Below are 17,375 nucleotides of genomic sequence, written 5' to 3' on the forward strand. Positions count from 1 at the left end.
CGCAATTTCGTAAGTGATCGTTCATCCTATTCCTATGTTGAAGTCAACCCCAAAGAATTTGAGCAAAAGAACTGCAGTTGCTTAAAACCTTTTCATCATGATTCGAGGTACGAAAAATATGTGCTAGTGATAGTGAAACATGTGTCTAAATAACGATGGGCCAAAAGGATCTTCGTGAACAACGTTGGCATGGTATATAGCCGGCAATTAAGGTACAAGACTTTGAATAATGAAGGTTGGTGTTCCTTAGTTCCCGTCCTATAGCTACCTTTCTAGTCTGTTCTCCCTTGTCATCAACTGATGAATGATTAAGTTCTCATTAGTACGTAGCGACCGTCGCTTGGTGCACTTGGAGTACAATGTGTTACATTGACACAGGACACCTAGCTTAACTTTTGTTCAACTAAGACCAATCATGAGAAAGATCGTATTTTTCTACTAAACATTGATTATCCGAGGCTCCGAGAAATTCTTGTGTAATTTGTTTCAGTTCTCTCACAAGACATGAGGAGAGGATGTGTATGTGTGTTCTTTACCTAACCCTATTGCTTCCCCTTCCCTTAGTGTAAAAATATTGATGTATTAAAAAAAAAATGTTTACAATGAGTGGGACAATGACTAGAAAATAGGTTTTATTGTGTTTCCTCGTGAAATTCATTAAGTGATTAAATACGATGACCTATCCATTTGCACCTACAATATTCATCATGTCACATGACGATTATTAATGTTCCCTTTTTTATATACAAGCAATATTTTTCAGCAAATTTGTCTAAATAATGGGGAGGAATATTTGAATTTTGGTGAAAATGAGGGAACACGGAGGAGCACACTACATTATACAGAGTCCATTCTCCGAAATCCCTAGGTTCAAAGAAATTGCAGTCACTCATTGTTCGATCTTAACCAAATAATGGAAGAAAGTATAACAACAAAAATTAAACGACCACCTACCATCGGATTAAATCAAAAGGTGAGTGACCACAATTTTTTTGAACCATGAGGTTTAAGAATGCGACTCGCATTATACAATTGTTGAATTCACAATATGATGATAGCCCGAGGTACACGAGAGAAACGCTGCATGCGGCAGTGCCGGCCCTACACAAGAGTATCTCCCTAGTGACATACTTAGAATTAGTAAGCGTTAGTTAAATTCCACATTATTGCGTTCTTGTATATGTATAATGGAATTGTAACCATTATTATATTAATCATTCAGTACGTATATAGAAGAAATTTAGAGATGGTTTGCTCTTTATTGCTTGACTTTCAGCAAAAACCTCACCATCAAGGTCTTTTTGGTCTGCTCGAGTGCATTGAAATGGAGGCATGCATATCTAAGCTTCTTCTTCTTCTTTGTTGGACCTCTGGTCCTCATGTGTACTACTACCCCAAAATACAATGGTGGCCATCTTCTTTTTTCCTTGCATTAAGATACTGGGATACGTGTTGATGCATATAAATGGATCAAAGAAGATAAACAGACAAGAAGTAAATTGATTACGCAAAAGCAATTGGCGGACTGAATAACTCATACAAACACAAGATGTATGTGGTTCACTTCTAAAGACCACTTCACACGGTTAGAGTATGTTTTCATTATAATAATCAGTGTAATGTTCAGTTTTATTCAACCAAGTTTTAAATTTGGTAAGAGTAAATTGTACAAATGGTCCCTCAACTTTAATCAAATTGGAGCAATGGTCCCTCAACTAAAAATCCATTACCATTGGTCCCTCAACTTATCAAAATGTGTAGCTATAGTCATTTTCATCAATTTTGTCAAAATTTTGTCAAAATAAGCTATGTTGGAATGACCATTTATATAATTAGGGTCCCTCAACTCATCAAAGTGTATAATTATGGTTCTTTTCGTCAACTATGTCAAAAAATTTGTCAAAACGAGTTATATTGTAAGGACCATTGCTACAATTGGATTAAAGTTAAAGGACCATTTCTCCACTTGAATTAAAGTTCAGGGACCAATGGTAATGAATTTTTAGTTGAGGGACCATAGCTGCACGTTTTGATAAGTTGAGGGACCAAAGGTAATGGATTTTTAGTTGAGGGACCATTGCTCCAATTGAGTTAAAGTTAAGGGACCATAGCTACAATTTACTCATTTGGTAATGGAATGGTTAACCATAATAGTCATTGTGTCCCGGGTTCAAATTATCTCTTCTACTTTTATTGTAGCTTAGAGTAGTATTATCGCTTGTAATAAGAAATAATTATGACATTGTGAGTCCGTGACATGAGATCTGGATAGCTGAAACTTAGAAGAAGCTGAAGGTCAAGAGAAAGTTTGACAATGCAAATACATCACCACATGTATATAAAATTAGGTTACCAAATCATTGCTTTGAATTTGATACAAGAATTATTTAGCACAGACTAAGAATAATAAGACAGCCCTCCTGTCTCCTCATCCCCCTCCCTTTATCTAATTCCCAATATTACAACTAGAGGAATCTAAAGTTTAACAATAATCCTATTTAAAAAAGCACCATAACCCCTATATATATAATTTCTATATGCCTTAATTAATTAAGAGATGGACACTTAATCTTTTAGACATTTTCTTCAAAGTGTCTTTTCCGAAACTTATTCAAAGTGTCTTTTTCCAATGTGAAATGATCGACATCCAAATTACTGTTTATGTCCAGAGAGGATCCCAAGCCGTGCCCGAATTGTTTTCATCCAGAAAACAGCTTGTGTCAATGTAATTAGACTGTTGCTGCTGCGAAATGGCTTCTTCTTTAGATTGTGTCATGTCCATGCAAATTAGGGCAATCATGTTGCCTTGCTGGCATTGCAGGTTAGCGAGCTCGGCTTGTGCCTTGGCCAGTTGGGCTTGGAGCTCACCGATTTGTTTCTGGAGCTGGAAAATTGCACCCGCGCAGCCATAAATCGGGTTTCGAATTCTGGCATTGGCTTCGTAAACCATGCTGCTGACTGCATCTGCTCTGTGAGACTCTGGAAGTTCCTGCAAAATTTTCATACATACAACTGTTAAATGTGCATGACCAAATACACAAATAGAGTACTTAAATATGGTCAAGGGTAAATTTCAAGCAAGTCTGCTTTGTTGCCGAATTGTGAATCTGAACCATTGATTATGTTGGTTTTTGAGGAAAAATATGGTTTAGATTCATAGCTTCATACCGCAAGTGTGAAAACGGAATAACTCTTTTAAGCAAAACCCAATTTCAAAACAGCAATCTTACAACGCGTTTACTTTCACAATCATTGTAGAATTTAATAAAAGCCAACAAATTCTACTTTTACAAGTGAAAGTTGAAAAAGTGTTCCTCATGACTTTCTTGATATTTTGACAAAATCCCATGATTAATATGTGTATTAGTTAGTGCATTAAACAGAAATAATTACAACCTACTGAACTAATTACCTGCAAGAGCTTGATGATGTTGCTAGCTCCAAAGATTCTGTGGGCAATAGTGAACTTGAGGGGCTCATTAGGAGGGAAGTATGGAGCTAAAACGCACTTCTCTGCACACCGGCGGCGGAGAATCTTGCAGGCGGCGCATGGGCTGAGGACAACAGGTGGCGGTGGCGGTGGCGGTGGTGGTGGTGAGAGAGAGGTGGGAAGCGGATTAGTACTAATATCATTATTGGCAGCATGAGGAGAAGATAAATTAGATAAGTGATGAGAGTTAGGGGAGGGAAATGATGAAGTAATGGGAGAAGAAGGAGAGGAAGATGGAGAGTAGGAGAATGGAGGTGAACTCATAGTGGTGGTAGTTTTGGCATTGAATTCCATTTTTGTTGTTTTTGAGTGAGCTTTTGCTTTAGTTATGAGTTGCTTTGAGTTATGGAGTAAAAGAGGCAATGTCTAGTGCACATATATATAGAGGGAGGAGAGCAGTGCACCAAGCAGTCAGGACTGGAAACAACAAAGAGGAAAGGAGGGGGTGGCTTAATATGTCAAAGGTGGAGTCGGCATTTGCGACGTTGAGGTAGTGAGATGACGTCATCGGTTTGGAATCACTTGCCCCATTTTAATTAATATAATCTCTATTTTTTGTTCTGTTTTTTTTTTTATCCTCTTTTTTTTTGGTAGAGATAAGCATGTTTTAGTACAAATTAATATGTCGTAAGCCTATTATCTGCATATATGGATCCTGCATACATTAATTCATAACAAGTGAATTATTTCTTCGTATGTGACATGGTAAGTAATTTTTCAAAAGACTTTTTCATATTTGAAATATCAATATACACTCGTTTTGAAGAATATCTCGTGCTAAGTACATGCAACTTTTGAAATGTGATAAAACGACACACTGCAACAAAATTTCAACTGAGGTAGCTCCCCAACAAAACCTAAAATTCAAGTAAGATTGAAAAATCAAATTTGTAAATAAACTCTATCAAGAAGAAGAAAGCCTTGTTCATCAGCATCCAGCGTACGTACATCGTTTTTGGACTGAAATCATAATACTCGTTCGTGCATGGGGACATAGAAATACCTACTCTGGAAAAATCTGCGCATCCACACCGTCGCTGCAAATGACATCAGATGGAGCACCAGGTAGCGAAGACAACGCGACTACATAGTAGGGAACTTGTGATCGTATGTTTCATGCATGTGGTTTAAACAGCAAACACCATAAAAAAAAAGTCAAAAAAAAAAAAAGCAAACATAGATTTATATAAAACTATGATAAGGAAATTAACGCCACTGTCATATATTCTTGTATTAGCGGCTAAAACTATGATGGTTGGCTGTAGGAATTAACATGCTTATTTCTTATTAGTGACACATCATTTAATTTACAAATTTAAAACTCATGGGACATCCTACTCATTTTGTCGCTGTTTTTATGTTGAGAGTATTCATTTACATGTTATATTTGTTGTGATTAGCTACTAAACTAGCTGAGTGTGTCTATAAACGTTTAAGACATTGTAGCCTATAAGTATTTGATTGGAATTATATGATGACTTACCTAGGCTTTTAGGTGATCAAAATCCTTAAATATGGTTACCCTATAGATATATAGCTCTTACACTAATTACATAGGTCAGTTTCACCATGTGGTTCATATAAAATAATCAAAATATTAGGGATGAGTTTCCTCTTTAATATGTATTATTGACTAGCTAGCTAACTGCATGCTGCCACAACAGAGAGAAACTATTTTCCAGCAACCAACTAAATACACAACTAAGTAAAGTGATGATGTGACATATGGAATTGACAGAAGGTTGACCCCAATTAGCTAGGGACTTGATTGGTCCAAGTCAGCTATAGTTTGAGAAGGAGTTGGGTAAGAATTGCAAGTAGGCTCGTGGGAAATAAGAAAATGAGACGTGGAAATTAAGAGGTTAAAAAGCTAGAGCTAATCAGTCGATGGATCCATTTCTTCCAGAAAGTCCCAAAAAGAATGTGACATTTAAAAGAGACATTTATCATATGAGTATGTTAATATTTCTACGAGTCAAGTGCCATTTTCTTTCCCTACACTTGGAAAAAAACTGAGTCTTTTAACGTGGCCGTGGTGGAAGTAGTTGGACACCATCGTAGAATTTCTTGAATCATTGCACATTTTAATATCTAAACTTTCCACTTGATTATGTTTTAGTCTCGACCTGTTCCTCACCCTAATTTGGCTTTGCTAGCTAACCAAAGTCTTTTCCCGCTTAAGGGTTCACATCACTCTGTCCCTTTATATATGGTAATCAATTAATGCATGTTAAAAATTTCTACGCAAAATTTGACCAAAGAAGTATATGGTGATGTTCAGAAGACTTACTCGTATTAGGCAATTTGCTCTTCATTTCGATGTCTTTTGCAATTGAACAACCGTTTTTTTTTCTTTCTGTTCAAGTTGTGTTGTTTGTGAGCATTGCAATAGTTTTCGAATCAATAATAGTTTATAGCTTATTTTTCAAAAGAGAAAGGAACAGAATTATCATAGATTTGTAACTTATTACCATTTTAAATAGGACCATTAATTGGTACCATTGTCAAAACAAATTAACGTGTTGTTGGACATGCATCACCCATCTATCAGAAAGACATGCATGCATATGCATGCAGTTGATTAATAAGATGATGTAAGTCTTCTTCCATTAAGATGCTTATTAATTTTAGGATTTGTAGGATAAGACAATTGGAGAGAATTAGAAAGTGATAATAGTCTATTGCGTGTGGACTTTAACCAAACTTGAAGAAAAGAAACTAAACTTCTTGTTGTTTAATCACTCTTAATTAAACAAATCAATGAATTGGGATTCTATTATAAACTAATGATGCTTTAACAAGTGACTGTAGAATCCTAGATAAATATTACCCACTGTCTACTATTCCTTAGATCAAGAGTCAAATTCCCTTTGACTTAAAAACATGTTTTTAATAATTAAAGAAGCTACTAAATAAGCAATTAAAAAATTGTAGTTACACTGATAATTCTTATCCGTCATTTTTGTATTCATTGATTAAAACCTTTTTTTTTTTAATTTTTTCATCGAGGTCTTTTGGTTTTTATGTACATTATTATTTTAATAATAAAATATTTACATATCAGCATATTTAAATTTTATAATAAAAAATATTTAACCATTTCCAAATAGATCCATTTAGTGTTAGAAACGTTACATTTGACATATTTATATTCATGGCCAAATTTTATGTCATATATTTCTATTTTTAATTGTACCCATCCTTTAATTTGCAACCATTTTTGTAATATGTACCAATACCCACATAATTAAGTTTTTTCTGTGTCCATATTTTTAAACTTTTACTTGTACCCTTATATTTTTATAATCTTTTATTTATACTTATAATTTATTTATAAATGTACCCATTTTTCATAAAAAAAAGATGTACCACTTTGTTATATATAAATGTACTAACTTAATTATTTTTTGTAAAATGTATTTCTTTGTGCAAAATCTATTCACTTTTTTATTTATAATGTACACATATCTTATAATAAAATGCACTCATTTTAATTTAAACGTACCAATATGGAAAACTAAAAATAAATTTTTTTATTTTGAAATAATCAGATTTCACACTATTCAGATTTGAGGAAAATAAATTATAATTCCCTATTGGGAATTAATATTTGCATGATTTTAAGAAGGATTTAGTAATTTTTGTTATTGCCACCTAGTGGTATTTCTCCTCACTTGTAAGTGAAAGGTCTTAGATTCGATTCTCACCAAAGACAAATTTTAATCACATTATTGCTAGTCCATTGTGAGGCTAAACTCACCCCCTAATATCGTTTGTTTAGAAGAAAAAAAATTGTTATTGAATGTCTTAATTAATATTAAAATTTAATATTTTGTCCTTCAAGTAAAATATTAAAATTAATAAAGTTTCAATCTAACATTTTAGTTAATCAGGGACCGGAACTAAAGTTTTCCTACTCTTCAACTCACTGCATCTCACGTTCAAATCTATCACTTCCTTTAGATTTAGATTACAATAATAATATTGCTTGTAATTAAAAAAAAAAAAAACTGTAAGTTTAAAATAGTGGCTTTTATTGAGTTAGGCCATTGCGCATGCATATATTGCATGTGGCTTTTATAGAGTTAGGCCAGTGTGCATGCATCATGCATGTCTTGGAAAGAAGACTGAACTCAACAAACGTTAGCCACACCTACTCAAGAAACTGTATAGATCAAATCATTTACTGCAAGTTTTTCTGCAATTGTATATGAATTGAAAGTTCCATGTTCGTATGCATGATTCATCATCTTTCCAAATTAGATTAAAAACAAAGAGGAGAAAAAAACAAGAAAAATAATTTGAAGAACGAAATAAATACGGCCAAATTCTAGCTAGATTGTGGTTTGATGAATTATCAAACCATATATGACATACATACAATGTTTAAAATATCGGTATCTGTGGAAATATCAATATAAAACTTTATGGAAATATGGACAGGTATATCAAATATTGATATTGATTGCTTTCGATGAAAATAATGAAAATTTAAAATGAAACTTAAGAATGTCAAACATTGATTTGAACGAAATAAAAAAGTTTCCACTGATACCGATATTTTAAACACATGTCGAAAATATCAATAAACATGTCAATTTTCACATAAACTTAAGAGTTTCTTTAATATGAGGTGAAGTTTAGATTTCATCCACCTCTCTTTCATATCTTTTTTTTTATTATATATTTTTCGAATATTTCCACAAATATATTGACAAAATCAAATAAATTTCAAGGGCATATATGTACTCGTACACACTGTCAAGTCACAATACTGCAGAAATAACTTATCTGCAACATGTATATATTGCGCGTCTTATTCTCTCTCTATCGCATAATTAATCGGTATCTTATTGAAAGAATTGAATGATCAAATAATATGCTATTCAACATGGTGATGCACATTTACAATATGTTTTTCATATGCTTTACTTTTCTTTTTGTTGTTGTTAGATATGCTTTGCTTCAATAATATTCAATAATCATTATGTTCCTTAAGTTTGTACAACTTAATCAAAGGCTAATGACTGACTAATTTGGACCCCTTCCCCTAGACAAGAATATTCTCTCTTTATATAATATTAATTTATTTATTTTCCATGCAAATCAAGGAAGCATTTTTGTAGGATTTGGATCGGACAAATATGTATGGAATTTGCAAACTGTCCTCCATTTGTTCCTAGAGAAGCAATGGAACAAGGTTTACAAGGTCCACGCGTTGGTTGCTTTGCTTTGTTGAACTTTGTTGTATCATCTGTCAATTCTGTCATGCATGGGTAGGGTTTCCCCAATAATACTCCCACACGCTTTCTTGGTTTCTAATTAATTAATCTTTGTGATCTGCAGATGTAGATTCAGAGACCATCGATCAACCTTTATATACTGTCTTTTGGTAAGGAGATATATTGGATGTAATACGTGAGCGACCACTGATGAGACCTATAGGTTATGATCATTCGTTCTTTTTCACGGACTAGAATTTTTTCTCCTCCTCTTTTCATTTCCTTTCATCCTCTTCTTTAATATTCTTTATTTTGTTTTTCTTTTTTTTTATAAAAAATTAATATAAGATGTTGACGTGGCTTAACCGTAACCATTCAAATAAGAGAAGAGAAAAAAAAAATGACAGTAGAGAATCCTACTCTCTTTTTCACTACTTTTGGCTAGCTGTAACTCTAGCTACGAGTCTATGACAGATTATCGGTTTGTTCGAAGTGATGTGATTCATCCATTCACGTAGACGTTGAAAGCATGCTTTGCCTAAAGAAAATAGGAACTGTAATTCTTACATGCATTCACTAAAAACATGAATGTGAATCGTTTCAAATATGAAATAAAAAGCGTGATTTTTTTTTTTTATTAAATTCGTAATGAAATACTAAAAATTCAAGAATCAAATCAACTGGAAGGACTAAAGTATGAAATAATCGTCCACTACGTTAAAGTGAATGAATTGACATCACATTGATATATCATCATGTATAGAATAAGTGACAATCACAGTTATATGAAAATATTTTGTAGCGCAACCCATTGAATATATTAGGCCATCTCAGGCCAAGGGGCTATAGGCCACTTTTAGCCTGAATTTGTTCAAAACTCGTCTCTAGCTATGGACCAAAATGAATCTACTAAAAAGAATTAAGACTAAATTTAGCCAAGAGCTGGCTGCATATAACAAAGCCCTCAAGCTCCTCAATATGGGTCCCGACATGTGCACCCAAGCTAAAATAGAACAGTTTAACTCGGCGTTGTAGAAGATTAAAAAATTTAAGCCTACAAATATTCCTTAAAATATTAATTTTGAAGGGCTAACACATGGCCAAATGCAACCATGGAGAGTCTAAACCATAGTATCATTCTTGGTTCTATAATTTAAGGCCTCGTTTGTTAGAGAAGATTGACTTGGATTGAACTATTCATTGTATTGAAAGTATTTTGAAGGAAATATTGGGTGACAACTTTCATATTTGTCCAAGTTAAAGGTTACCATGAATAAAAGATATCTCTACTAATCCCCACAAAAATTAGGGTTCTTTAGAGAAAGGTCCTTGAAACTCCTATTTTCCAAACAAAAACCCACATAATATTAAACATTCAAATAAAACCCAAAATTCAAATAGACTACCATGTAGACAAATATATAACCAATTATTACAAAATATTTACAACTTATGCCACAAAACCGTAATTATGTCAATAAATATTATCACACACCCTAATTATGATTAGCAATTAACCCCATATGGAAATTTTATCCTTCTTGTATCATAAATATTAGTAACATATATATATATATATATAATATTAATTTATCCATATTCATAAACAATTATGGGTACATTTTTCGTATGAAAAAGGAAAATCCTTTGTACAATCAGTTATTTTGCATCAAATAATATTGTTCGATAAAATAACTAACAATTAATATTTTATGTTGTAGGTAAATTATTTTACATACATTATTACATACATTAGACATTTTTTATTTATTATTATATATGCGTGTTAAAAATAATTTATCTAAATTTATATGTAAAATATATGTAAGCAGTGCCCAAATTATATAGTAAAATAGTGCCCAAATTATATAGTAAAAACTAAACGAAGACAAATTATCACCATTAACATAAAACAGTAGATACATTAGTTTTTATATATATATATATAAGATTAAACAATAGGTAAATTATGTTGTAAGTACATTATGTTTGTAAAAAAAAGGAAAATTGAAAGTAGTAGATATATTATTTTAAACCAAATTTCCTTTATTTATAGGTGAATTATTTGCATGCATTATTACATATATATTGGGCACATTTTATTACTAATATATATGTGTGCAATGATTCACCTATATTATTGTATAAAATATAGATAAATTTATTTTGAATCAAATAGCATTTCTTTTATTTTATAAGTAAATTATTTTGCATGCTTTATTACTGGGCAAATTTTATAGTGCCCTTTCATATTTTCATTTGGTAAGAAAATGACAAGATTAAATTAAAATTGTCTAATTTTATGCAAATTTGAAAAACAATTACAAAATCTTAAGGAAAGTATAATATTAGTGCTTTTTTTTTTCTTCCAAAAGCATTAATATACAATTTGTTATGATATATTAATATGCAATGATTTTAAACATTAATGCATTTTTTTCATTAATCCCTCCCTTCAAATTTGCATAGAATTAAATGTATACATTTAAATCGTAATTAGGGGTGTTTTAGGCATCTAAAAATGCAAAATGTGTAAAAGCAAACATAATTAATGAATTTGCTTATGTGGAGCCTAGTCATTGGGTATTATTCAGGTAAAAAGACTATGTCGGGTTTTATGTAAAGAAACTTGAGTTTCAAGGGCTAAAGTTATATTTTCAGTATTTTTTTACAAACCGAGGTCTAAGAGTACTGTGCATGTAGTAAAAAATAGTTGGTTAAATTTATGCTAAGTTGCTTTCGTACATATTTGCTAAATCGATAAGCAATGCTGGCAGTATTTGCAGCACTCCAGAGATGCAAATTTGTCCAGAAGAAAATTTTGGAATTGTGGAACACTACGAAAACCATCAATTACTAGAAAACAAGAAAATGCATGTGAATGCTCGGTACTGTACATGTATTCGTATCAGATGTCAATCCAAATAATTAGGAAAGGTTGGATGCCACTTCTCCCACCCCAACCCGAAAACTCTCTCTCAAAGGTCGGGGTCAGAAGACTCAGAATCAGAAACCAACTTGCAATTGTAGGCAAATGATAAACCCACCTGGTCTTCAAATTTTCATGGTTTCATACTAGAGAGGGTTCTGGGTTCTGGGTTCTGGCTTTTGGGGTTCATGGGATTCAGAAAATCAAAGAAAAACACTGTTTTGGTCATTTGGTGTACTGCTTTTTGAAAATTTTGATTAAACTAGTACTGTAAGCCCTCTTAATTTCCAAATGGGACAACATGGTACATGAAACTGCAAACAGGAAATGGATACTGATGTAATGGTAGAGAAATTCTTGATTAAGCGGTCACTGTTTACACATGAAGAGGATGAGACATAACGATAATACGTAGGACAAGTTTTATCCTCATAATCCTTCATCTGTTTCCCTATATCCCAAAAAGTAGAATGATTGACCATTTTCACACAACCACAGTTTACTCGCTTCATCGACGAGGTGATGTGAAAAACAATCTGACCAAATATTTGACACACCAAAAGTGGCTTTAGATTGTCGCATTAGACTTGCAAAGATTCCAAATGTTGTGGCATATTAACCTAACAGCAGTTATTTCTGTAGATAAAGTTGCAAATCCACACAAATCTAGCAATTGAATGTTTTAGATTAACTAAAACGTACGCCAAAGGATGATGAATGATAAAACATCAAAAGCTAATGCAAGTTATTAGTGAGTACGGTTTTGCTTTATCATTAAGAGGAATTTAAATAATTGGAGACAAATTCAAACTTTTAAAAGTTTAATAAGCTTTCGCTTTATCATATTTCCAGAGTCAACTATGAAATTTTATATTTGCTAAAACAGTTGTATGTACATCTCTTTCTAACGAACCCTACTTTTTTTTTTTACCTGTATTTTAGATACAAATTAAAGCTTTTAGTTAGTGAGTTAGGAATGCAACTTTTGACAAACGTTGATGTGTTTTCCGTAAAATATTTAGGAAAAGAGTAGTGCTACACTTATGATTTATTTGTACCATTTCTCTATTAGAGAGATGGTAAAAATAACTTTTTAGATAGGGGAAATGATTTCTACACATTTTAGGACCTCTTTTTTTTTAATACAAAATATGACAAATCAAATAAATCTCCAAGACAAAAAACGTCCATTTTATGAACCGATTTTAAAGAAACAAAAACAAAAAAAAAGAAGTTAAAATGGTAGCCATACGAGACTCAAAATCTTGTGCTAAAGATTGTGGAGGTTCAAGTCATCTTTGAACTACTTCAAAAAATTTGCATGTTACTTTTTTACTCTGCACTAGTGATTCCTATTATTTATTAGTGAACTCAAACGACAAAAATAAAGATTGGGCAAGAGAGTATGGGCGTGTGAAAATCTTTTTTCTTTTTTTTTTGGTGCAGTTACAAAGAAAATTGTTTCTGCCAAGTGGTAACACGATGTACGAAGTTTGACACCTGCCTGGTGTTGGAAGGTCGAAAGGAGAAGTGTCTTTAAATATACGTTTGTCTTTCTTTGTGTAGTACATTAGAGAAATGCAAAAGTAGAGGTTAGGAGATGCTACCAAGCATCCCTCATAGTCTTCATGATCCAAACGCTTAATTTACACGGCTCCTTTTTTTTTTTTCTTTTTCAGGAAGAAATAAGACAGTTCATCTATGATACAGTGTGCAAAAGCATACAACCCTTTCAGCTTTATTCAATACAGCTATCTTCCTTTCATTATTGACAAGTAACTTTACAGAAAAGCACAAATTGCACCAGAAATTGCAGGGATCCTCGTGAAGGCGAGGAGGTGACACTTTTCTGGAGCTCAACCCTAATGAAATGAATCGGAACCGATGGAATCAGTACCGTCTAATTCATTTCTGACATGCATATGTGATGAGTAATGTACCTTTCAGCCCTTCATTGACCATGGCTTTCCCTTCTTTCGTAAGACGAATGGTTTTGGAAGTCTGGAAGTCGGGGAGAATTAGTCTTTGATGATGGTATTATACTTGAAACATGCTTTAAACCCCGGAAATCGCCATTTTCAGTAACGATAAAAGGTCGTACCCAGTGCACAAGGCTCCCGCTTTACGCAGGGTCTGGGAGAGGTGAATGTCGGCTAGCCTTACCCCCATTTATGAAGAGGCTGCTCCCAAGTCTCGAACCCGAGACCTACCGATCATGGGCGAAGGCACTTGCCATCGCCATTTTCAGTAACGATGCAAAAAAAAAACCTTCAAATCTTGTCCAAAAGGCTAAGAAAGATGCAAGAGGACACACATCACTTTTTAAACATCACGGTCTGTTCTAAGGGAAAACTTCCTTTTGTACGAAACGGTAGGCTGATACGGAACCTCACCAACTTCATTCTTCCCTCTAGCATTCTCAAATAAAGAACATTGGAAAGAGAACTGAACTAGATTCTTACATCGTGCAGATTATTGCTAACCTCATGAACCAGTTTTTCCTCGCATCAGCCATAAGAAACGCCTTTCTCGAAAACTAGGCGCCTTTCTCGAAAACTAGGCCCACTTTCAGCTGCCATTTATTCTCAGTTGCGGTCTCAGATGGAGAACAAGATTCCATGCCCCGCCTTTAATTGAACCCGACCACACCTCATATTTAATGGCATGGACAAAGAAACATCATTCATTTCATGTGAACCTGTGACATTCAAGATTCAACAAATGTCAAACTTATTTTTATCTTTGATCAGCACTCCCTAATAAAAACATCAACAAAACGTAAAATAAATCTTCCTTTACCAATTTGCATTTGCTCCAGTTGCATACCGAAAAAGAATAAAAATATTAGCAAAATAATATTGTTGCGATCTCCCTTGGCTTTGTCATTACTGCAAAATGTTGAACAGGACTCAGTTCCAAGACAAAAAGTGATGCTCTTTTGTATTTTCACAAATGACAGAAAGTGCAAACTTGTAAATAACATAAGTTTGCATGGTACCACGAAATTTCATTCTTGTGCGTCTACAAAGTGAATCATACTGTCAATATATCTATGTTCTTCCTGCGAACTCTTTTGAACTAAGGAAGATTGTATGGGAATTAAACCCGAAACTGGATTCTATGAGAAGATTAGAGAAAGATGAAAAGATAAGAAAACAAAAGGTAGTACCTGGTCCAGCTGTTGTCAAATTCAAATAGAACACGCAGGCAAGGCTCGCGCACTCTGACATTGTCAAAAATAGCCTAAGGTCTCATTACAGCTTAACAGCCTTTGATGTGCCTTTTCGCCTCTTAATCAGCCCATTCATCAAATTAATATAAACATCTCGACTTAAGGTCATGCCCTTCTGCATTGATTCTTCCAAAATGTGCATTGCATCCTTGTATTTACCTTGAAAGCAACACTCAATGATTTTCTCTGAATAAGCACCTGTGCTTGAATCAGATTCAACTGATGTTTCGGTCACTCCATTTTTCACCTCCTCCAATTTTGAGGGCAAACCAGGTAACTTTCCCATATCAATCATTTTTAAAATAAACTCTTCTGCTTCCTTGATCCTACCAGCATCAGTAAGTGCACCCAAAATGGTAGTGTATGTATACTGGTCCGGTTCAAATTTCTTTTCTTCCATTTCCGAAAAAAGATCAAAAACATCATCAAACCTTCCCTCTTTGCAAAGGCTTGATATCAATGTGTTGTAAGTAACTGCATCAATGTCCTTCCCTTTCGAAATCCATGTGTTAAAAAGCTTCAGAGCTTTTTCTAACATGCCCTCTTTACATAGCCCACAAAGAAGAGTATTACATGTATAGACATCTGGCTTGAATGATTTTTCAACCATTTTGTTGTGGAACTGAAATGCTTTCTCAACATTCCCCTCACGGCAGTAACCATGAATTATCGTGTTGTATGTAGTTCCATCAGGGACTAGACCCCTCTCTAGAAGCTCATTCAACTTGTCGAATGCTTGATCAGTTTTTCCAGACTGGCAGAGCCCTCCAATTATAGTGTTATAGGTGGCAATGCTGGGAACAACCTGCTTCTCCTTCATCTCATCCCAAAGCTCAAAACCCTTGTTGGCCATTTCGTTCTTAAAACATCCCGTGATCAAGGTTCCATAACTTACCTCATCAAGAATATAACCCCGCTTAGTTGAAGTATGAAACAACTCAAATGCCTCATCAAGCTTCTTGTCACTGCAAAGAGTGTGAAGAAGAGTATTGAGAGTAAAGATGTCCATCTTCAAACCTTTCATACCCATCTCATTCATCATTTTAAATGCTTCTGCCATTTTCCCTGCCTTGCAATACTCGTTAATTAAAGTATTATAAGTGACACAATCAGGAGCAAACCCATCTTCCTCCATCTTCCTTAAAGTATCACTGGCTTCATCCAGCTTCCCTTCTTTACAGAACCACTTTACTATTATATTGTGAGTAACTGCATTTGCTTTCACTCCCTTTGCACACATCTCCTCAATCAACTTAAAGGCCTCTGAATCGCTCCTCCACTCAAAATACCCATCAATCAATGTGTTATACGTGACAACATCAGGCATCAACTTCAAATTTTCCATCTCAACCCGAAGCCTCAGAGCCTCCTCAATCCTACCCTCCCTACACAACCCCTTAATCAAGACATTGTACGTCCAAATATCCGGCAACAAACTGTTCTGTGTCATCAATTCGATCACCTGCATTGCCTCCTTCAACCACCCCATCTTACAATACCCAGAAACCAAAATGTTATAGGTGTTCCTATTCGGAAACAAACCTCGATTCTTCATGTCCAACAACAAGTCCCGGGCCTCATTCAACTGCCCCTTCTTACACAGCCAGTCCAATATCGTATTATAGCTCACATTATCGGGCACGCATCTGAATTCACTCATCCTACTCAACAACTCTACAGCATCCCTAAACTTATGTTCCAAGCAATACCCATATATCAAAATGTTAAAAGTATTCGTATTCACTTTAACCCCTAACTCAACAGCATGCTTAAACACACCTCTAGACAATGAAATCGAATGCGAGGACCGGTACCTTACCAGACCATTAATCAGAGTATTGCAGGTGAGTAAATTGGGCTGAAGCCGAAGCCGCTTCATTTTATCAAACACTTGGGCTGCAAGGTGGGGTTTCCCGGATTGCACATATGCCCCAATGGAAGTGTCCAGAAGGGCCTTCGAGGGCTTCGGCACGGTGGGGTCCGGGTGCAGAATAAGGCGGTGGAGATCGTTCCGGCGATCGGCGGCGATGAATTGGACGAGGAGGGCTTTGGCATCGGAGAACTTGTGGTGGGTGAAGAGGGAGGGGAGGAGGGCGAGGAGGGTTTGTGGGCATTGGGTTAGGGAGGGTGTGTGGGCCTGGGCCCACCGGAAGAAGAAGAGGAGGGTGGTGGGTTGGGAGGCTAGGGTTTTGGAGGAGATGATGGAGAGGAGGAGGGGTTGGGTCAGATGCGGAATGTGGGGTTTTAGAGTTTCTGGGTTTAGGGTTTTTGTGGAGGTCAAGAGGTTGGTTAGGGTTTTGAGGAGTTGGGGTTGGGTTAAGGTTTGAGGTGGAGCTGCCATGGAGGCAACTGTGACTTGCGAGTGTGAGTTGCAGTAGGTTGAAGAAGACGAAGAATAAAGTCTACGGTGTTTAGAGTTTGGGGAACGCCGAAACGGTGCGTTTCATTTAGACCTCAATGAAACGGCATCGTTTCGATCCTTATCCGTATAAAAGGACGAGT

At 34.8% G+C, this 17,375-nt stretch overlaps 2 protein-coding genes and 1 long non-coding RNA gene across 3 annotated transcripts; 1 reads left to right on the top strand and 2 right to left on the bottom strand.

Moving 5' to 3' along the window:
- The first annotated feature begins 1,677 nt into the window (after positions 1-1,677).
- Positions 1,678-2,138, top strand: LOC126629502 (uncharacterized). Its single transcript, XR_007625772.1, has 2 exons — positions 1,678-1,991; positions 2,052-2,138. It is a non-coding gene; the product is annotated as an uncharacterized LOC126629502 (long non-coding RNA).
- A 158-nt stretch (positions 2,139-2,296) lies between these two features.
- LOC126629496 (LOB domain-containing protein 1-like) lies at positions 2,297-3,883 on the bottom strand. The gene is made up of 2 exons (XM_050299556.1): positions 3,413-3,883; positions 2,297-2,989 (listed from the first exon to the last, which is right to left on the bottom strand). Exons 1-2 carry the CDS (start codon positions 3,782-3,784, stop codon positions 2,660-2,662), a joined length of 702 nt encoding a protein of 233 aa, XP_050155513.1. The 5' UTR covers positions 3,785-3,883; the 3' UTR covers positions 2,297-2,659.
- Positions 3,884-13,270: 9,387 nt separating this feature from the next.
- On the bottom strand, positions 13,271-17,353 carry LOC126629488 (pentatricopeptide repeat-containing protein At2g16880-like). The gene is made up of 3 exons (XM_050299537.1): positions 14,811-17,353; positions 14,441-14,529; positions 13,271-14,339 (listed from the first exon to the last, which is right to left on the bottom strand). Exon 1 carries the CDS (start codon positions 17,212-17,214, stop codon positions 14,896-14,898), a length of 2,319 nt encoding a protein of 772 aa, XP_050155494.1. The 5' UTR covers positions 17,215-17,353; the 3' UTR covers positions 13,271-14,339; positions 14,441-14,529; positions 14,811-14,895.
- Between the last annotated feature and the right edge of the window lie 22 nt (positions 17,354-17,375).

This window comes from Malus sylvestris, chromosome 7 (genome assembly GCF_916048215.2).
Source record: "Malus sylvestris chromosome 7, drMalSylv7.2, whole genome shotgun sequence".
Taxonomy (NCBI): domain Eukaryota; kingdom Viridiplantae; phylum Streptophyta; class Magnoliopsida; order Rosales; family Rosaceae; genus Malus; species Malus sylvestris.